Source organism: Sprattus sprattus, assembly GCF_963457725.1.
Source record: "Sprattus sprattus genome assembly, chromosome: 7".
In the NCBI taxonomy this organism is placed as follows: Eukaryota; Metazoa; Chordata; class Actinopteri; order Clupeiformes; family Clupeidae; genus Sprattus; species Sprattus sprattus.
In genome coordinates this window covers 14,109,853-14,132,483 of record NC_137926.1, presented here as the reverse complement: position 1 = coordinate 14,132,483, position 22,631 = coordinate 14,109,853, and the positions used below count along the sequence as shown (strand labels likewise).

The window sequence follows — 22,631 nt, the reverse complement described above, 5'->3', positions numbered from 1 at the left end:
GGAAATCTGGCTGCTACACTCGAGATTATCTACTAGTACTTTTTATTAACATAGTGCACTCGACTGGGCGGCAAAACAAGTTGCAGTTCAGCGACTAAGAATAAGAATAAGAGGTAGGCTCATCTTAGCTCTTTACCTCAAGTAGACCTAATTGTCTTTTCCCCAAAGTGTAGTTTTATGTTCTCTGATGTTTAATTTGAACCACTGCCTAATGGCCATGAAAATAAAGATGAAATAAAAGCAACACATTAGCTGTGCATAAGAGTACAATTATGCCAACTGCTCGAAGGGTAAACGTTTGTTGTTGAGGGCAGAGGGGCTCAGACACCTGCCAGCCAGAAGTCACAGGCAGTTAACCTCAACAACTCAGAAACTCAGTGGAATCAGTGAAGCTGCACAAACAAGCACACCAACTCCAACGTTATTAGTCTACAGCATTCTCTTTCTGCAGACTTGCAATAATCCAACATCAGCTAACGTCCCATTCGTGAGGATCCTTTCTTTGTGCAGGTAAGGAGGTGGGATCTAAATGGCATAACTGGCTAAGGTAACATTACAGTGGGGAGACTGCAGCTGAAGTTGCGGGGTTGCATGGCTTGGGTATCATTAGAGTGGGGAGGCTGCTGCTGCTGAAGTTGCAGGGTTGCCAACTCTTGACACACGCTTCTACGTCTTGTCGCATGGGAAGGGAATCAATCGACTTCAATGCATTTCACGTCAAAAAAAAAAAACATCTGTTTTGGTCAATCTCACCGATTCTTTTGCACATTTCCCAAGTATAAGTTAGTGCAGTCTTGGTAAAAAATCTGCAGATGTTAGCTCGTCATTAAGTTAGCTAAGATAACTAGATCGCTTATTAGCTGGTAAATTAACCTACAACAAAACATACGTTGCTAAGTACCTTATTTTGTCGGGAAAGTTGAGCGGCACCAAAAGAAATGTATGACAATCCTATCAGGTTATTGAGTGTGATGGGGCAATCCGTTGCAAATTCGCTTCCCGATGCAGGTTGCGATGACAACATAGACAACCGCGGTTGTAAAGTGGTTACAATTAAACGCGGCTGCTTTTTAAAACAGTAGCACACGCCACTCTCTCGAAACTTTTGACTGCATACCAATGCAACGTTTGAAGATAAATTATTTTAAAAAAGTTAAACATGACGATTTTCTAAAGCATTTTAGGTTCTGAATCGTCGTCTGCTTTCAATGTTCCCGCAAACCAAGCAACGTTTTGTCGAACGGAATGTTGGGAAATGTGGCTATGAATGATTGAATACTATGTAAGGAAATGTGCAAAAAAACTACAAAGACGTAATAGTGCATCGGTTTCAGTCCCACTGGAGAACGAAACCGTCGAAACAATGGTCCTGATATTTTTTCCTTATTTTAGATGTTTATGGAGTCTTAAATCAGATGTAAAATAATGAATGCTTTGATAAAGCATAAAACATACATTTTTCCCTTCATGCAATCTTTCTGTCACATTCATTGAATCATAATTTATTCATCACTTTTCAAACTTAAACCGTAAACTATGTTTCTCCTGCATGTTTTTGTCCGCAGCCCTCCACCTTACCATGACCCTTCAGCCCCTGACTGTAGTTAACTGTGCTGGTCTTCTTCAGCCTGGCTGCTCCTTGCTGCAGCTGGATGGTGAAACCCTCCTTTTCGGGCAGAAGGGCTGGCCCAAACGCGCCTGCCCCACTGGCATCTTTGGGGTGCGAATAAAGGAGAACGAGTTCAAGCTGCGCCCCATCTCCTTCTCCAACAACTCCTGCTACCTACCCCCCTTGCGCTGCCCTGCCGTGGCTCGGCTGGAGCCCCGCGACGGGAACCCGGAAAGTTACCTGATTCACGGCGGCCGCACCCCCAACAACGAGCTGTCGGCGGCTCTGTACGTCGTGAGCGTGGAGAGCCGTGGCTGCAACCGCAAGCTTACCCTGAGCTGCCAGGAGAAGGAGATGGTGGGCGAGCCTCCCAGCGCTCGCTATGGCCACACAGCCAGCATGGTGCACAGCCGCGGCAAGAGGGCCTTGGTGCTGTTTGGGGGACGCTCCTACCTGCCACCGGCCCAGAGAACCACCGAGACCTGGAACAGCGTGGTGGACTGCCCGCCGCAGGTGTTCCTTGTCGACCTGGAGTATGGCTGTTGCACAGCTCACTACCTCCCCGAGCTCGGCGACGGCTTGTCCTTCCACCTGGCGCTGAGCAGGGGAGACAGCGTTTACCTGCTCGGGGGGCACACCCTGTCATCTGACTCCCGACCCCCCCACTTGTTCCACCTTCGCGTTGAGCTTCTGTTGGGGAGCCCAAAGCTGTCCTGCGAGGTCCTCGACAATGGTCTGTCCATCACCAGCGCCATAGCGACCCGTCTGGGTTCGGGCCACGAGTACATCATTCTGGGCGGGTACCAGGCAGACCAGCAGAAGCAGCTACAGTGCTGCTCTGTGGTTCTGGATGATGCCGGGATCCGCATCGAGCCTCGGGAGGCACCCCCCTGGAGCGGGGAGATCTGCAGCAGCCGGATCTGGTTCGGGGGTAGCCTGGGAAAAGGTGGTGCCCTCGTTGGTGTCCCCACGGAAGGAAACCCAGCCCCCGCCGACGCGTTCTACCTGTACCAGGTGAACTTTGTGCAGGAAGGAGGCAGCAGCGAGGAGAACCTGCAGGGTCATAGCCAGGAGTCCACAGACCTTGAGGACTCCGCTCCTCTAGAAGACTCAGAGGAGCTGTACTTCGGCCGTGAGCCACATGAGTTGCAGATGATGGACAGCGAAGGTGACACCTACAACGAGGAGGACGAGGAGGACGAGTCACTGACGGGCTACTGGATCCGCTGCTGTGCGGGCTGCCAGGTGGATGCCAACACCTGGGAGCCTTTCTACTCCACAGAGCTGACGCGGCCCGCCATGATCTTCTGCTCCAGGGGCAAGGGCGGACACTGGGTCCATGCCCAGTGCATGGATCTGCCTGAGCTGGAGCTGGTGCGTCTCTCCGAGAACAACCACAAGTACTTCTGCCCGGATCACGCCACCCACAGCCCCCAGGAGATGACGCCCCCGCGCCAGGAGTTGCCCCTAAAGCGCTTGCCCATGAAGCCCCTCCACAGGAAAGCCCCCGTCAAGGTCATGACCCCTGCCAAGAAGAGCTTCCTGAGAAGGCTGTTCGACTGATCTCCTGAAGGGCCTATGATGTGTTCAGCATTTAACTTGTGAGGTTGCTCAGTATCAATTGACTGGAGATGTGTGGAATTAATTTGTGTTGCTGAATCTTCTTAAATAAAATATGACTACAGAGTGTTTTGGAAGATCATTTTAACTATTTGACAGCTGATTTTGTATCGAATGGCCTTTTTTCATTTAATAAAATATTTGTTAATAGAAACCTCATAGCTCTAAAGCTCTTTATTCATTATTCACTATGTTTTGTAGGGATTTCACCCTTTTCCACAGAGGCTCGGTACACCAAAGTACGCATCAAAAGAATATTCTAGCAAGTAATAAAACATGATGATGTCATGATACACACAACACAGTACATTTTAATCATGCAATCAGGTTTTCAAGTTTCTGAGTCTTTATTCACAGTTAAATCAGTACATCAATCATCAAAACGCAATTAATAATCATTAATACACTATACTCAGTCAATAAATCACATTAGAACAATTTCTACAGATTCTACAAAATACATCTATTACATCTTAGAATACAAATTCATCTGGGAATACAACAACTTGTCCATGATGACCTTGTGGCATAATTTGAGATATAAACCAGAGATAAAACAACATGTAAATGAATATACAAACAATACTTCATCATTGTTGACACATTACACTTTGCTGTGCATAAAATGTCTCAGACAGTCTACACAAGGTAGAGGTGTTAAGCTAATGCAACTACGAAGATGAGCCTGCTTTGGTGCAGTGCCAGTTCTAGTGTCTATATTTGAGACAGCATCAGTTTCAGTCAGGAAGTAGCCTTCCCTGCAAAGCTAAGTGCTTCCTCAGGCTTCGTATGGCAATTGTAGTCTGGGGCCTTCCTTTGCTGTGATTTAGTAGAAGGTCAATGTGTCCTTTTATTCTGAAATGGAGGTAGAATTGTTGCCACTCTTGTGCACTGTGCCGGGGAGTGGAAATATATAAGGGTATTTCAGTCATCCATGCCCTATTGTTTAACCCCAGGAGCCAGATATATAGCTCTAATGCAATCCTTCTCCCCAGCACTCCCAAAACGAAGACAATTTGAGTTTCCCTAATTCCATTTCGCCTCAGCCCCGAGTGATAAATTAATACAGCTATCATAAATGTGGGCTCCTTTAACACAATTTCCTCCCAGTGACTTACAGCATTTTCATCTGTTTCCATAAATAATCCTTTTGTATAAATTCATGAATGTGTCATAACCTTGCAATACAATAAACTCTCTCATATTTCATGTGGAGCCAAAGATAAAAGTCTCAAACCTCTCTTCTTAAAAGCTGAGGGAAAGAAGGCAGTCTATTCCCTTCTGACCCAACCTTCACCATACGGCAATTTATTTTGTATTACAAACACAAATGGAGAGAGCAGTGGACGTTCCTCATTGTAACACAAAGGAAGTTATCTAAACTGCCTGGAACTTCCAAATAAAATATGATGTTTATCTTCATCATTCATTTTTTTTTTTTTTAAAGAACAGTCTGTTCTACTTAAGTATTTAAATGCCTGAAATGAATTGGTCACGTGACGAAAACAGAACAAAAAATATCATGACAGAAAGAATCATATGAACCCAATTCACAAATTGCCAATAAAAATCTATCATGGCACTAAAAGTCAACAACTGACTTAAGGCCCCTTCGTAACTGCTACATCTTTCATTTTCACACAGTCTCTCAGAAGTCTGGAGTCTCCAGTAACATATCACTGTCATCCACAATCTCCTCGGGGTTGATGGTGGCCTGTAAGGCCTTTGCCGAGTTCTTATGGGCCTCCATAAACTTCTGCAGGTATTTGGATGTATAGAGCCAGTGGTGCTTGAGCACGTCCTCCAGCTCGAAGCTCTTGGACTGGCGTGCGTGCATCTTGCGGAAGCGTCGGAAGAGCTTGTTACCGGACTCGTTGCCCTCGCTGGCCCAGGCGCCGATTGAGCCATCCCTCTCCACGATCTCCGGCACGTGTGCCAGCGTCTTGTGCAGGTAGTTGGTGATTTTGCCATCGTAGCGGTACTTGAAGGTGGTGGAGAGCAGCTCTGCGAAGCGCTGCGAGTTGAAGCTGTACTGGCACAGTTGGTCGGGGCATTCGCGGGCGGGAAACGTGGAGCGCCATACCGGCTTCATCTGCACGTAGAGCTCCATGAGCTCCCGCAGCGCCTGCCGACGCTCGTCCGAGGACACCAGCTCACACACCACCTCCGCCGCCTCGGCCGTCATCAGCCGCCGGGCGTAGTTGCCGTTCATGCGCATCACCGGCTTCAGCTTCATCTTCTTGCGCAGCTGCTTGTCGAGCGCCGCACGCCACCGACGGCGTTCCTCCCGGCTCGGCGGGTTGTCGCCACGCGCATGCATCTCGCCGATCTCATCCTGGAATATCTTGTAGAACTCGGTGGCGTTGCCAATGTCACAGTGCAGTGCGTCCAGCGTGGGCGTCGTCTCCATGAATGGTTTGGCGGAGACACCCTTGACGCGGTCGCGCAGCTCGTCGGCCGACTCGGAGAATGGGTTGGAGCGCCACAGCTCGTAGCGTTCCAGGTTCTCCTGGTGGCTGCGCGTGATGGTGTGCAGTACCATGTTGTGCGAGGCCTCGGAGCGGGTGGAATCGCACAGCGTGCAGATATAGGTGGAGCCGGATGCCTCTAGCCCCTCCATCTCACGCACCATCTTTTCGTCGTAGCCCGTCCCACGGAAGTGGAAGCGGAAGGAACGCATCATACCGCCCAGAGACAGGATGAGCCGGCTCTCCTTCATGGCGTTGCGCTCGGCCACCACTGGCCCCAAGATGGCCGTCAGCGTCTCGTGGTCCGATTCGTCCACGAGCATCAGGCACAGTGGCTTGCAGGAGAGCTCCGAGTTGGGCTTCATCTCATGGAAGATGACCACGGCGGCCTCCTCCCCCTCCAGCTGCACGGACACCGACATGACGGTGAAGGAGAAGCGCACAGCCTTCTCGGGTACCGGCGGGCCGTTACCGTGCTTCTCACTCACGTCCCCCATACCGTCGCAGGACTCCTTGATGGTGACGCTGAACCCGGTAACGGAGCTATCTTCCAGGCCGTGCTCCTTCAGACCCTCCATGATGTCCTCCTCCATGTCCTTCAGCGTCGACACCAGGGCCACGTCGTAGCGGAAGCGGCGGGCGATGGTGTCCGCGGGGATGTCCTCCACCGAACTGGTCCAGCCCGAGAGCCCGTCCAGGATGCCCAGGTCCCAGCTGCTGGACACGCCCTTCAGGGCCGGCTGCCACTCGAACGGGTGAAAGCCGGGAATCAGCTCCTTCTCCGCTGCACGCAGGGTATGCAGGGGCTGGAAGATCTGGCGCCCACTGGTGGCCTTGACGGTGCGGTACATCTTGTGGTACTGGCTGCAGCTGAGGAAGGTGTTGACCCTGATGGCGAGGCACACAGCGGGATGCAAACCATACCCCCTGCCTGTGGAGATAAAGAGAGACAGGGAAACAAAGATCATGCTGGGTGAGAAAGCAAGACATTGGGGATGAAAGACATCAGAGTGCAGGTGGGTGTGTGTGTGTCTCTATGTATGTGAATGTGAGTATGAATGCCTTTGTGTGTGTGTGTGTGTGTGTGTGTGTGTGTGTGTGTGTGTGTGTGTGTGTGTGTGTGTGTGTGTGTGTGTGTGTGTGTGTGTGTGTGTGTGTGTGTGTGTGTGTGTGAGTGGGTGTGTGTGTTTGTGAGTGTGTTTATATTTGTGAGTGTTTCTAGGTGTTTGTGTGTGTTTTGTGAGTGCGTGCGTGTGTGTGTGTGTGTGTGTGTGTGTGTGTGTGTGTGTGTGTGTGTGTGTGTGTGTGTGTTCCATTTCAATTTATGCATACACACTGCATATCTGTGTAAATTATCCAATGTTCTGGTGATGCCAGCAGCTCAGAGAATGTCCGAAACACAGTGTTACATTTGTAATGATCATTACTGGTATAACAGGATGAGGGGTGAATCGGCAAAGCTGACAGAACTGATCTATTGGCTGATGATGAAAACAGACACCAGCTGGGCCCAATTCCCCAGAGCGCTGGATGCTGCCGCCTGTGTCATTTACAGATACATGAGCGGGCGCTGTTGTTTTCAGCCTAACAGGCTCTTGACAAGGGCTGTTATTGTGAATCAGAGTGACACAGAGGGAGAGAGAAGGTGACAGCACTGTTTAAATTTTATGGCCATCTCTCTCTCTACTGCTCACAAAAAAAAAGAAAAAACACATGCACACACGCACCACACTTAATTTCATTTTTATGTAGCATATGCCATGAAAGCTCACAAATTATTTCTTGAAAATGTAATGGTCACAAGTAAATTATGTATGAAGTGTGTGGAGTCTGTGTGCATTATTGAATGCTACGGAAAAATCTGGCAGGAACTCAGTTAGAAATGCGACTTTAAATGAATGATGCGGTTCCACGTGGCTCCAATGTCTCTGTGTGACATTGCCCAAAGGTGGTTCCTAACACTTCCACATGTATAGTTTGCTGCTCGCTTTCTTCATGCTGAATGAATGTATAATTAGGTTTTCCACTCTGTCTATATTTCTGTCTGCCACACTACTACACATAATAATGTTTTTTATGGACCCATTTGCTCTTGTTTCCAGATGAAGCAGGGCACGTCTGCAGCTTTAAATGGCAGAGCTTAGTGTAGCCAGAACAGGCCTTGGACTCTGTAAAGCGCTTTGAGACTAAATCTATTGTTAACGGCACTATATAAATCAATACAATTGAACTGAATTGAATTGAAGTTGAAACAGCTTATTAAGACAAAAATGTCAGGGCATGTCAAACTGCCTTCAAAGTGCCTGGCAAGACTAGGGTTGGGAGCAAGAAAGCAGCACTGATGCCACAGAAGTGGTACTTTACCTTGCATCGTGGCCTCCAGCTCATCCGCCTGCTTGTGTTCGTTTCCCGACCTGAGAGCCAGGAGGAAGAGTGTCAGGCAGACGGACTTGGTGTCCCCCCCTTCTTCTTTGTCGGCGAACGCCCGCACATGGTTCTTCAGCTCCTTGAGCCGGTGCTTCTGCGCACGCCTGGTGAGGGAGAGCAGGTGTTGACGCGGGCGGCCGCCCTTGTTTACTGGCAGGTACCTGTCCAGCTCCCTGTCTGCGTTGAGGCCCAGCGGGCCGTCTTTTTCCGGCTGCGTCTGCTGGAGGTGGTCCAGGCAGTGGGCCCTGAAGGAGTCCATCCTGACCCGCTCCCCGCAGCCCTCCCTGGGGCACAGCAGGGGCAGGGACTGCAGCACCGCCAGGAAGGTCTTGGGTGGACTCTTGAGGTCTGTGGGCTGGCAGGGCAGGGAGCAGGCAGGACACTGGGTGCCCAGTGCCCGGCTGTACTTGAGGATGCAGCCGCGGCAGAAGAGGTGTCTGCAGGGGGACTGGACCGGGTCGCTCAGCAGATGGTCACACACCTGGCACGTGACGGCGCAAAGGAAGTCAGCGGGGAGGTCGGCGGGCAGCAGCTTGGCACTAAGGTGGTCTTTCTGGCAGAGGGTGATGTTCTTCACCCACAGGGCTCTCTGTGCAGCGGGCTTCACCCTGCTCCTGCTCACGGGTCCCTGCTGCTGCTGGTCCACCAAGGCCCTCAGCACCCTCTTGCCCCCGACGCCAGCGGCAGAGCCCTGGGCCTCCCACTTCCTCCTCTTGGCCAGAGATGGGGCCCTCCGGAGGGCTTTGGTACGCTTGCGTCCTTTGCGCTGGTAGGCCGAGGGCCTCGTGGGGAAGCATAGCGGACAGCCGGAGGTGTGAGGTTGCCACTCGGGCACCTTGGTTGGCACGAAGGAGCAGAAGCCACCCCCCCTAATGGCTGCCATCCAGCAGCGGTGGCAGAAGGTCTGGGGGTGCACGGTCTCCATGTCGGCCGTCACGTCCACCTTGAAGACCTTGAGGAGGACATCGGGCCAGCCCTGGGCCTTGCAGCCCATCCTGCGCAGGGAGAGACGGCTGCCCGCATCCAACGCACCCTGGGCCTCGTGCTCAGGCCCCTTGGCTTTGCGCAGTGACATCCCACAAAGGCGGCACAAACTCCTACAGACAGGGAGAGATTGATCGAGCCACTTTAGTGTCTCACAGGCTGTCAACTCCAATATGGCCGGAGACAGACTGACACGGCTCATATTTAATAGACTAGAGAGAGAGAGAGAGAGAGAGAGAAGGGAAAAAATGGAGAGTGAGAGCTGTGCTTACTTTAGACAGCTCATGTGAGTGTCAATCTCCTGCAGCTTCTGGTCCACGCACTGGCTGTTGGCCTCCACATTCTCCTTGCTCTTGCCCCCGAGGCAGAGCCTCATCAGGCTGCCTGGATGCCCCACACCTTCATCCCCCACTTCCCCCGGGGGCTTAGAGGGAACCGCGTTTGGAGAGGGCTCACCGGGCAGGGGCACTTTCTCCATGGACCTGACCCGGAACAACTTGAACTTCCAGTCCGAGAACTTGGAGTACGTGTGCTGCACCTCATCTGGCATGGAGTACCTGGGGATGTTCGCCCGAGACTCCATGATGTCAGCCGGGCCTCAAGAACTGCGCAGCAGAGAGAAAGGGCAAGAGATTGAGTTTAGCCATTCACAGACAGGAACTGGCTGGCCACAAAAACAAAATCTAAAGCCTCCATTTTCCCAAAAAGGCATTTCAATAGCATTTTAGTGCCAGACCCATGACACAATCATATAGATTAGTCTAAGTCCTCTGGAAGGCCTCATGGAGAGGAGAAATCCCCGCTCAGAATCGAAAAGCTTGAGCTGAACCCACAGGGCAGCATTATGCCTTAAGTGGCATTTAGGTCCTCTGTAAAATGCATGAGACAGGCATTCAGGAATCGATCCACTGCAAAAAAAAAACTTCATCTCATCTCTCTCCCTCAGCTCCCCTTCTCTTGGACTAGGACTAACTGCCTCTCTCTCTCTCCCTCTCTCTCCACTACTTTGTTTTCATGGACACTGCATATTTGCAAAGTAAACACCACCTTCCCCTTGGGGACTGTCAATCACACGTATTAGGAAGTTTAAGACTGGCATTTAAAGTGCAAGAAAAAAAGAACACAAACACAAAACTTGATTTATACGTATCGATTGCAGGGGATGGAAATGAGCCAAAATCCATGGCGAAGGTTTTTGAAAATGAGACAATTAGAGATGAGCAATGTCCAATTTAACTTCTGTAACTGTTGAATTGATGTGACTGTTGAGTTGTTGACTGCTGATCTTTTTACAGAAATCAGTACTAGCTTGGTGATTAAAAAACACTGTATAAATTAGTCTATTGCACCTGTTGTCACACATTCAACATCCTTATTCAATGGCTATTTAATTGATTCAACCCTTAATCATGAGCAGTTTTGAACATTTTAATAAATCAACAATGTAAGATTCCATGAAAAAAAATCAAGGTTCTGTCTTGGTGAACATGACTTAAAATATAGCAGGAAACAAAAACAAAACAAACTAAAACAAAAACAGAAAACACAGCAAATTGCAAGAAACATTAGTCAATGACTGACAAGACAGATATTCTTCAGAATGTACATTCTACAACATTCTAAACACACGGTGACGGCACTTACTGAAGGGTAAAGTAAAGGGTTAATGAAAAGAAAAGTTTATCCACAGTCTCTTTGTGCCACACAACCCCAGAGCAGCATCCCTGGAAGCATCAAATAAGAAAACATCCCATGCTTACCATGGCAGGTCCATGTAGGACACATGATGGCATTCTACCTCTCCTCTTTGTGCCTGTGTCTGATTCTCACTCCCACTTGCTTTTCACAGTCTACTAACTCTCTCTCCCTTTATTTTTTTTCCTACATCTTTCTGCTTGTATCTCTCTCTATCCTTCTATCTATCTATCTGCCTTTCTATCTATCTGTCTATCTATCTATCTATCTATCTATCTATCTATCTATCTATCTATCTATCTATCTCTGCATACTACTCCTCCTCTGTTCTTGCCTCCTCTTCATAGGGTCTCTATGCTCTGTATACCAGAGTCTATCTGCCTCTCTGAGTCACTGAGTCACTGAGTGTGTCTGTCAGTCAGTCAGCTGGGCTCACCTTGTTTTTTCAGTCTCAGCTGGCTTGGATCCCCAGGGGGCTTTTCCGCTTGGGGGCCCAGGGGCCTTTAAACCCAGCGAGTGAGCGAGCGAGGGAGTGAGGGAGTGAGGGTGAGTGCTTTTCTCCTCCTGAGCTCTCACGGCTTGGATCTTGGCTTGGCTTCTCCTCAAAGGATTGTGTTGCTCCATAGGAGGTAGACAGCCATATTTATACCCCCACATGTGGGGAGTCCTCAACAGACAAGCCCCTGCACCTGAGAGCTAGATGAGAAGGGATGATAAAGCAACCACCGCCACCCCCCACCACCACCATCCCTCCCAACCCATCACCACTAACACTACCACCACACACACACACGCACACACACACACATATTGGATTAACTGACACTCACACACTTGTTCACTCTTTCAAACAAAAAAGCCCTTTAAACACACAAAGAGAGCATTTTACTCATGCTTAAGCACACATATTGATTCTTCTTCTTCCTCTTCGGGACTCACACTAACAATCCACTCTACTCCCGCTGAGCTGGCACACGTATACATACATACCCACAGAATAAGTTGCATACGACATACACACAAACATCAGCACACAAACACCAATATCTCATGTTGTTCACCAGCTGGAGTCTACCCTCCCTCCCTATCCCCGGATCGTTCTTCATCACCAGGTGCTGTACGCCGTGGAGATCCAATTCCAACCCCCCACCAACAGCCAGACAACCCAAACAGTTTGTTTACTTGCACAGAGCGAAGTACTCAAAAAAATCCCTCCTTGCTTTTGATGGGCTCTGCTGACCAGTTGTTTTTGACCTACAAGGAACCGCTTCTATTTATAAAGTGCTTTGGAACTGGTGCACAGGGAGCAAGACTTGGGTCTGTGAGAGATAGATTCCCACCGCATCTACAGACACAGATGTAAATACACGCTGCTTCCATTTCACAGTCAGTTTCATGTTGTTTCACAAGTAAATAATTAAATTTGATTCAATTGAATTTTATTTATATAGTGCCAAAACAATTCAATTGTCTCAAGACACTTTATAGAGCCCAGAGCCTGAGGATAACATTTTATGGGATAACATTTTATTTTTATAACCCAATATGTCACAGTCAACAAATTATCAGTCGCAATTTAACACACTTTTATTCAATAAACTCTTATCTCTAAATGAATCTACAACTACCTGGCAGCTAACTGTCAACCACTGCTGATCTCTATCCCAAGTCTTGGTAAAAAAACATAAATTGTTAATTGCTTGTGATGGCCCATCAAAATTAAGTTTGACTGTGGAGTGCAGTAGGGGTGATATGGTAACCCTGTAACCTTACCTGTATTCCCCATTGTCAACAAAGCATCAAGAAATCATGAGTTGTTGACTGCCTATGATGACCCATCAAAAGTTCAACTGTTAGTGGAGAGGAGCTAGGGTGACGTGGTTAACTTCTTAACCACTGAGTCAACATCAGCTTAGTGGCACTAAGTGGATTTAGTCCAGAACTGGTTCATGCAGTCTACTATGGACCACTGAAGCTACAACATAGGAATGTGCCAGCTGTTACAGGCGGCCAAACCACACTAAAAATGAACCCAGACACAAGAGAATAAAAACTCAGTTTTGATTGGCAGCCCACAGACTTCAATATGGAGGGCTGTTGATTATTATTGACACTAAGCTTTGGCTCTGGCAGGGTGAGGAAAATTGAATTCACAAGGGCTCCGACTTTGCTTTTCTTGGAATTGTTTTCTTGTTGCCGCGGTAATTAGAGTGCATTATTTGATATCGTGTCTCTGCAGATAGTCAGCATATTTGCTGAAGATCGCTGGGTTTGGATTCATCCCCGGGATTAATCTCATCGCCTGGTAACGGGACCGCAAGCTGCTGCCGCTGGATTTGTCAGCCAAGTCATTAGACACACAGCAAGAGACTGCGTGCATTCCTTCGAACCCCCCCAAACACCCACAGACCACGTCCCAGCAACCAGGATTAATAGCAGCCAAAGCTTTTTACAAACGCCTTCTTGATTTTATTTGTTTATGAGTTTCTGGGAGTGGTGGGAGGTAAGAGGGCCTCAAAGGGGGAAGGCCATTCATACGCTTACATAAATGTGCCCGTAATGTGCAATGCTAATAATAATAAATTGACTGTGAAAATAATAAACAACATTGTAATTTGGAGCAAATTGAAGATGGGGGAGATTAGGGCTGTTTTTTTGTTGGGGGGTGTTTTGTATTTTTGTCCACAACAGCAGGAATGCGAACGGACCGAAGGCAGGATGTCAATTCAGAAATGCAGTCAGGCACTGTTTGTATTCTCTCATCTAGTTTGAATTGTTTCTTTTTCAACTCTTTAGGCTGTTCACCACATGTTTTGGAGACCTAACCTTGCATTTCACTTGGCGTTTTCTCAGGGGGCAAAGCACTTGTTGCATCACCAGGGGGTGGCTGTGTGTGTGTGTGTGTGTGAGTGTGTGTGTGTGTGTGTGTGTGGTCTCTATATAATCTATTTTGTTGTCTCCTTGGACACAACCTAAGTAACCTTTAAACTACTGACCCCTGAAGTTGTGAGGGCTGCTAAGAATTGGAAGCCCACTGCTGATGCCTGCCGAGTGTAATTGCCTCGGGGAAGCACAAGGGCGGAGATAGCCTTGTTTGTGTCCACATGTTTAGCTGCGAAAAAGGGCATCATGAAATTCGATTGACCCTGTTGACTCTGAGCTGCACCAGGGTGCCCCCCTCCTATAGCAATCACGAAAGTTCTTCACAGAACTTGTTCCCGTTTACTTTTGCCTTTCAACGCCTCAAAATGTACACACCACACCACACCACACCACCACAACACACACAAACACACATATACAAATGCATACATTAAGCACCTACATACCGATAACAACACACCGATTTTTTACCAAAAAAAGCCATGTTCAAACATCTACACTGTAAACCAGAACTATTCAGCTCTTGTCCACACACACAGATTTTAGAGATCTCTAGAGTTCTTGCGTTTGTCTTCAGTGTGTGTTATGTTTCTCATTCATCAAATAAAACCCCAAACAAGCTTTGGTGTACTTATAGGTGTACCCTGTTGGAGGCGCCCCCTCTTGTTTGCCATCTTTGATAGCCTTAGCGTTAGCAGCAGACTGTGTGCTGTGGCAGCCATGCAGGGGCCGAGCTGCAGATGTCTCCCTGACAAACAAGCTCCGACCCCTGGAGACCCTCATCTCCCCGTGGCCGCTGATTGACTTGTTATTGATAAACTGGATGGCAGTTTGATTTATGGGAAAAATGACACGTTCAGACGGCCACCTGGCCTCTGCCTGTATGTTTGTTTCCCTGCAGAATGAGGAGGATGGAGGGACGAGCTGAGCAGGGGGACGTTTCATGTGGGCACGTGCGGCAGAGCTGCTATGTGCTTAAGTTAGTCCACGAGCACTAACAGAAGAGCGGGGAACATTAGTGCCATACGTTATTACTGCAGAACAATAATGTAAAGTCATTCCAATAGGATTAGGTGCGAATATCTTTGTTGGTGCATTTCGGAGACGTAGATGCTAATGGCACAGAGCACAGATACATTTATCTTCAGGTATACGGATAAGCATATGAAGTAGCAACACCTGGCCTTTGTGTGTCTCTCCCGCCCACAAGTATTGGCACAAGTAATTGAACAGTGTATCTTGGGTACTATTATATAACTATGGACAACAGAGATAAAATAAGAAACCGAAATAAACATCTTTTCCAGCCAGGTAATGCCATGAAAAAAAAAAAGAGTGTGGTTATTTCTGTCGGCCATGAGCAGCATGCACGGATAATGGAAAACACAGAACAGTCAGCTGCTCCAGAGGTCAAAGGTTAGACTCTTAATGGGGAGCTGCTGCAGTCTCTTTGGGGCGAGCACCTATTCCTCACCGCAGTCATCGCAGACAAGCAACAGTGTGGTATATAAGGAATATACCATATTGTCTTGTGTGTTACTAGATACATGAGGAGACCAAAGATATAGATAGACAAAAGATAGAAATAACCAACAGAGATGAAAATCTTTTTTTAATTCAGGTAATGAAATAGAATAATCTAATAGAGTGGTCCCCTCAGAAAGTCCTAAACAACATGCACGCTGTTAATGGAAAACAAAACATCTACTGGCACCAACAGTCCTCAATGAAGCGGTGGACACGGTGAGATGTCGGGCTCTGCGCGGGAAGCTGTCGCGGTCTCTTTGAGGTCAGCGCTTATTTCTCGTACCGGTCATCAATGGGAAGTGACAGCGCGTCCTGTTGATAAATCTCACACCTGTCAGGGGGAGTGACCGCTCCGGCTCTCTGGCCGCCGGTACCCCTGGCCTCTAGCCGGGCCGGCTCGCGGGAGATCCAGGCATAACCGGGGGCTTGTTTGGCATTTATAGAGCCACGTCCATGTTTGTTTCGAGACGCAGCTACAGGGGTTATCATCCCACTAAAGGTTTAAGTGGGTCGCCCCCGGTGCTGATCTCGCTTACCATTTTACGGCCATTGCCTGAGAGGAATACACAACATCCTTTCAGTCGGAATTATGCACCCCTCCTTGTAAGGTTAAATCAGCTTTGCTCCCCATCATTCTCCTGCTATCTCTCTCCTCTCCTGTCTCTCTATCCCTCATTCTCTCCCTGTCTCTCACCCCACCTACCCTGCTGTCTCCCACTTCAAGTTTATTTTGTGAATTAATATTTTAAACTGTTTCCCCTCCCTCTCTCTCTTTATCATTCTCTCTCTCCTTCCTCACTGTCATAAACACACATATAGTCTTTATCTTTCTCTCTCACTCACTCTCTCTCTTCTCATTCTATCTCCCTATCTTTCTACCTGTCTTCTCTCTCTCTTTTTGTCGCTGTCAGGCTCATACCATTTCTCTCTCTCTCTCGCTCTCTTTCTCTCTCTCTCTCTCTCTCTCTGTCTCACCCTCTCTTTCTGATGCAGTCTCTCGCTCTCCTGAGGGCTGGGCTGGATCTCGTGGCCTCATTTGGCCCAACTGTGCCCGTAGCAGACAGCGGTGACAGATGGAGCTCCAGGAGGAGCAGAGAGAAACCCAGTGCTCCTCTCCCCCTCTCTCTCTCTCCCTCTCCCCCTCTATCTCCACCTCTCCCCCTCTCTATCTCCCCTCTCTCCCTTCTCTCTCACTGTCCCCCCCTTCTCCCTCTCTGTTTCTCTCTCTCCACCCACCTCCCCTCTCCCTTTCTCTCTCCCCCCTCTCTCTCTCCCTCCCATCCCCTCTTTATTCCTCTCCCTCTCCACCCCTCTCTCTCCCTCTGTCTCTCTCTCTGTCTCTCTCCCTCCCCTCCCCTCCCCTCCCGTCCCCTGTCCCTCTCTCTCCCCTCTCTCTCTCCCTCTGTCTCTCTCTTTGCATCTACCTCTCCCTTTCTCTCTTCCCTCAAACTCATTACTCTCGCGGCAGCGCCTCCTAATAATCATTAATGTGATTATCAGAATGCAGCACCACTCATTACTCTCCCTCACCTCCTCTCCCTCAACGTTCCCTCTGTCCTTCCATCTCATCTCTCTTTCTGTCTCTAGTTCTCTATTTTTTCCTCTCTCTTCCCACTTTCTCCTACTCTCGTCTGTCACTCTCTCTCTCTCTCTTTTCACTCTCTCTTTCTGTCTCTTAATTTCATCTTAAGTTCAATCGCAAGTTTTTCATTCACTCTGCTTGTCTGTCTCTGTCCCCCCACCCTCTCTCTTTCTCTCTCTCTCTCTCTCTCTCTCTCTCTCTCTCTCTCTCTCTCTCTCTCTTTCTCTCTCTCTCTCTCTCTCTCTCTGTCTCTCTTTGTCATAGTGGGCATCTGTCAGAAAGGTACAGCTCAGCTGGAGAAGGAGCCTGGCGCATTCGTCTGGGGTGGCTTCACTCTCAAAGGCTCCACGCTGCCTGTGGCAGACAGTGGTGGCAGATGGGCCTGCAGAAGGAACATATTTGGGATCTCTCATAACACCTAACCTGGACTGGGTTAGGCCGCCTTTTGTTAAAAAAAATGCAGTTTCGTCGTCGGGGGAATTTTTAGAAAGCGTGCCGTCTGCATAGCCCAGTCTCTATGTAGACGGGCCAGAATGTCAGCAGGAGCTGAAGTTGCCTCTCCAAAACATAAACTCCAAAAAGAAGGGAAGCGCGTCATGGGAAAAAAAGAACATTGTTTGTGTTTAACGAGTCAACAGAGAGAGAGACCCGCTCCAGATGGGGCCTCATCTCCTGGAAGTAAACCCGGCGAAGTGAGAGCAGCCAGGCAGATTCAGCAGGGCGATGCGGAGGAAGCGAGGTGTTGGAGGTCTTTAATCAAAATAACAATGCTCTTTAATTCCGTTTTAATTAAATCAGGTTCTCACTGAGCTCGGTTCCAGCTTGATGGCTCCTGGAGACTTCTGGCCTCACAACATTAACTTTTTTTAGTTTTTGTAATTTCTTTTGGAGTGTGTGTCTAATCATCTCTTTTTCAGTATCAGCATCTTTTTTTTCTTGCCGTGTTTTAACAAGCTAATGCTGGTTTACCAATCTGCCTTACTGACATCAAGCTAGCACTGAGGAAAAAAAACACAATTACCCCCATCTCCATCAACACCTGCTACACCTAGAAGGGTAGAGATCAGAGCAGATCTGCATCAGAGACTTTTATTACTTTTCGCAACTTCGCAACAGTGTTGTGTGGAGGGCAGACGAAATGGAAACTTCTGGGCCATCTTCCATATCAGCACCCTGAGCCAGTGCGTGCCTGTGAGGAAACAAGACAGCTGAGTCTGGATGAACCTAAATGAGTTCTCAAACTGCCTCAACGGGAATCTATTGGTTGTCCTTTGGTTTAAGATATGGCTGGAACATTCCCGGCTATCTTTTGAGCGTGGGCACATTTTCTGCCTTTTTTTTTTGTATCTCTCCCCGTGTAAGGCATTGGTCCCAATTCTTTCCCTCTGACACAAAAAAAATGTACGTACTTGTCAGAGTTTGAAAAGAGCAGCACCATTGTCTATCACCCCAGACCCCCCCCCCCCCCCCCCCCCCACCCCCGACAAGGTAATGCAGACAAAATATGTCACCACTGTGCATAGATCAGATTATTAGTTTTCTGTCCTTTGACTAAAAGGTGCGTGATGGGAAATGGCAGGGCAGTTGTGGCCTTTTTACAGCGGCGCCAGTGTCATAGCTCAGGCCGAGGACAAAGCCACGGTGACAGCCACTGATTCAGGGCTGATTTAAAGTGAATGATCTGTAAATCAATGCCCCCCAGTAATTATATGAGAGCAGGGAGGGAGGGAGAGCAGACCTGAGAGAGAGAGAGAGAGAGAGAGAGAGTGTGTGTGAGAGAGAGAGAGATAGAGAGAGAGAGACAGAGAGTGAGACAGAGAGACAGAGAGAAAGCAAGGGGAAAAAAAAGAGAGAGCGAGAGACATGGAGACAGCCGGACCGACAGAAAAACAGGGAGAGAGTGATACAGAGAGGCAGAGATGAAGAGATAGAGAGAAAGCAAAAAGGAAAGAGAGAGGAAAAAAACAGAGAAAGAGAGAGAAAGCAGAACAGTGTGTGTCACCAGGCAGGGCCCTATTTGGAGAGGCAGCCTATTGGCAGCGCCCGCAGCCTGGGCTCCCCTCAGCTTCAGCTGCATTACTCCACTGAGGGGCTTAGAGGAGACAGCACTGTAACCTTTAGTGGACACACAACTATCCCCTGTCCTCAGTGAGAGACACACACACACACACACACAGTCAATGTCACACACACAGAAGCACACCTGCACTATCAGCGGTGATGGGCAGAGAGAGGACAGGTTTTATAGAAGCACAAAGCGTTCAGGGACAAACACGACTGTGTCTGTGTCTGTGTCTGTGTCTGTGTCTGTGTCTGTGTCTGTGTCTGTGTCTGTGTCTGTGTCTGTGTCTGTGTCTGTGTCTGTGTCTGTGTCTGTGTCTGTGTCTGTGTCTGTGTCTGTGTCTGTGTCTGTGTCTGTGTCTGTGTCTGTGTCTGTGTCTGTGTCTGTGTCTGTGTCTGTGTCTGTGTCTGTGTCTGTGTCTGTGTCTGTGTCTGTGTCTGTGTCTGTGTCTGTGTCTGTGCCTGTGTCTGTGCCTATGCCTGTGTCTGTCTGTGTCTCTCACTCTGTCTCTCTCTCTCTCTCTCTCTCTCTCTGTCTCTGTCTCTGTCTGTCATACTCCTTCCCTCCCTGCTTCTCCAACTCTGTCTTTTTACCTCTTACTCTGTGTCTTCCCCAGGGGAGCCTATCATTCTAGACAGGCATAGAAATCTCTCTCTCTCTCTCTCTCTCTCTCTCTTGCTATCTCTTTTTTTATTATATCATTCCCTTTTTTCAGCAAAAGAGGCTAGAATAGATGGCAGGGAGGAGAGCTAAGGCTGTTTATTCTGTAACTTTTTTTGTAAGAATCTGTAACTCTGCTGGAGTACATTTGATTTAGGCAAGCTGCCTCTGGGCTCAGGGCATCAACACTGCAGATAGCAGGCCAGTGTGTGTGTGTGTTGTGGGGGGGGCAAGCTATAGAAAATCTCCCTAAGGTTACAGTGCGTGTGTGTGTGTTTGCCTATATTTGTCTGTGCTTCTGTGTGTGTGTGGGTGTGTGTGTGTGTGTGTAGTTGCGCCTGTGTTTGCCTGTTCCTCTGTGTATCTGTTTATGTAGGTGCTTGTGTGGTTATGTGTGTATCTGTATGTCTGTGTGTGGCTACGCGTGTGAGGGACCGATGCCGTGAAATACGGAAAAAGCGCGCAAGAGAGAGAGAGGGAGTGAGAGAGAGAGAGAGAGAGAGATAAAGAGAGACGGGCGGGGTGGGATATTCAAGTGAAAGTGTTCAAGCAGGAGCACGCCTTACATGCAGCGTCCACCACCCTGGGTGTCAAGTTACCATTTAATCTCAGGCCCCTACCCTAACACTATTACACATGAAATCCCTTTAGTGGGAGCTTCCTGGGCTGCTGCGACCGGGCAGATAGCAGGACTTAGCTGCAGGGAGGTGAGCTGTCCTGCGTAGACCTGTAGGGGGCTGGAGACGGCACAGGCAGAGCCTCCCCAGCTCTGTGATTAGGAATGCAGAACCCAATAATCAGCAAGTGCCTGCGCAGAGAGAGAGAGAGAGAGAGAGAGAGAGAGAGAGAGAGAGAGAAAAATGACTTTTATAACAAATAATGACTGCCATGCTTTCATTTATCTTATTTTATTTATTTTAATTTAAGTCAAGAGATACTTGTAAGAAATAAGAAATAGTTTTAGACATGCAAAGAAAACCCAGTAAACCAAGGCCAAAAATACATTTATAAAAAGCTGAAGGAGCCAGAGCTACCATAGTCACACCAGATTGATTTAGAGAGTCCAATTACATATTACATACATTTATATAAATCACTGAAAAAAGGGAAAACCTGTGGCATTGATAACATTCAACAGAAATCCCAAAACATGGTACACCACTAGCAAGACAAGACAACTCTTCAATCTTATTATAGAGAGTATTTGCCTATGGTGTGGAAGCACAAATATGAAATGCTTTCTCTTTGCAGATGACATGGTGCTAGTTCCCCTCTCAAAAGAGGCCCTGTAGGAGAGTCTTCACACATTAGATACATATAGTAAAAACTGGGCACTACCAATTTATACTTACAAAACAGAAATTACGATCTTTCAGAAGAAATCTAGAGCACCTCAAAAAGGAACCAATTTCAAGAATGCAGAAGCTGACACGAAGTTAATATCACATTATAGGTACTTGGGACTTACATCATCGGGCAGGTTCAATCAAGAAAACCTGTCTGACCAGGCATGATGGACGTATTTCTTAATACAAAAGCTTTACGAATTCAACCCATCAACTACATTTTGGCTTAAGATTCCATCCTCAAATCAACAGCATAATTTACAATCCAAAACCTGTACAAAAACAAATTGATATCACTAATCAGTGGTATTAAATACAATTTAAGACAAATAGGTCTGTAGGCAAATCTGTACACATACCGGTAATCTGTTGATTTATTGGTTAATCGATTGATTGAGAGAGAGAGAGAGAGAGAGAGAGAGAGAGAGAGAGAGAGAGAGAGAGAGAGAGAGAGTATGGGAGGGAGGGAGAGAGATGGAGAAAAGAAAGAGATAGACCAGAGATTCTGGGAGGGGAGAGTGAGAGTGAAAGTGAATCTGGATTTTAGAAATCCTTCATTACAAACTATCTATTTTAAAAGGAAGAAAAAGAAAAAAAATAATATAATATAATAATGTAAAAAGATAGACAAGCAAGGTGCAAAAGCTGGTTCTTCATTGTTCACTGAGCACACAGCCCGTTTATAACACCAAACACTTTCAAAGGCACCAAGATAACTTGACAAATTGAAATCCATTTATATTCTTGATCTTAACAGTGAAAACATCATAATCAAAGTCCTGGTCTATTATGTTTTTCTTGCCATTTTTGCATTACCTAAAATGAAATTGATCAATTCTCCCTTTAACATGTTCATCTAGCAATGTTTTTTAAAACCAAGAATACATATTCGTTTTAAAAAACATTCATCAAAGGCCTGCGAAAGGCTTTGCAAAAAGCATAATCTCAAACCATGCAGAAAAAGCATGAAACACTGTTTCTCTTTTTGAACGAAAAGGACAGTCCTGTTTGACCTCTGGATTCAAAACAGAAATGAATTAATTAATTGGCACTCTTCCACAAAGACCCCACTGCTGAAAATCCCCCATGTTTTGGGGGTTAATGGCAGCATACAAAGTTCCCCATTCAGGCTTTCCATTGTTTATCAACACTAAAACACAAGGCCAGGGTGTATCGATTCTACAGTTTAACGACTTTAACCACTTTTTGTTCAAAACTTTAACACAGTTTCTGTATATAATTTTCCCACTGACCTCACCCGTGTCCGTTATTATTCGCTCAGCAGGGAATAGAAGGGAACCTTCACATTCATCTATTTTAGGAACCAAATGTAACCTTGGACAGGGATCGATTGGATCTGGACTCACCAAACCATTCCCATAATCCTTCAGCACTTTATGCTCTTCTGGTGATAGAGCAGACCTCAAACCTTGCCCAATTTCTCCATTACATGCATGGATCTCATCCTCTACATTTTTAAGTTCAGCCACACATATATCCACCATACAGTATATCCACCTGAAGCCACTGCATTTTTTTTTTTAAATCAGGCAACTCCCTCTGTATGATAACTGTGGCGCCAACCATTTCCATTTATTTAAACTTCCTCTTATTTTTCCACCCTCCCAATTCTTCTGCATTACACTACTGTCACCTAAATAAACACCAACATACCTGACTTTTGCCATGTCCCACTACTGCTGCAATGTGGGAATAACATATTTTTCTAGTCCAACAGCATTCCAAAAATAGGTAAAAACTTCTTTAA

At 47.4% G+C, this 22,631-nt stretch overlaps 3 protein-coding genes across 3 annotated transcripts in view; 1 reads left to right on the top strand and 2 right to left on the bottom strand.

Moving 5' to 3' along the window:
* Window positions 1-1,579: 1,579 nt before the first annotated feature.
* On the top strand, window positions 1,580-3,172 carry rag2 (recombination activating gene 2; the record flags this gene model as incomplete). The annotated part of the gene is made up of 1 exon (XM_080842971.1): window positions 1,580-3,172. One exon carries the CDS (start codon window positions 1,580-1,582, stop codon window positions 3,170-3,172), a length of 1,593 nt encoding a protein of 530 aa, XP_080699097.1.
* A 1,705-nt stretch (window positions 3,173-4,877) lies between these two features.
* Window positions 4,878-9,691, bottom strand: rag1 (recombination activating 1; the record flags this gene model as incomplete). The annotated part of the gene is made up of 3 exons (XM_080842645.1): window positions 4,878-6,628; window positions 8,062-9,221; window positions 9,381-9,691. The coding sequence occupies 3 exons, from the start codon at window positions 9,689-9,691 to the stop codon at window positions 4,878-4,880; spliced, it is 3,222 nt and encodes a 1,073-aa protein (XP_080698771.1).
* Window positions 9,692-15,483: 5,792 nt separating this feature from the next.
* The window catches only part of LOC308368475 (uncharacterized protein), a gene marked incomplete at both ends in the record, with an annotated part of 20,432 nt that continues 13,284 nt past the window's right edge, over window positions 15,484-22,631 (bottom strand). The window contains one exon of the mRNA XM_080842644.1: window positions 15,484-15,686. Within this exon, the coding sequence (XP_080698770.1) occupies window positions 15,484-15,686 (203 nt within the window). The remainder of the gene's footprint in view (window positions 15,687-22,631) is intronic.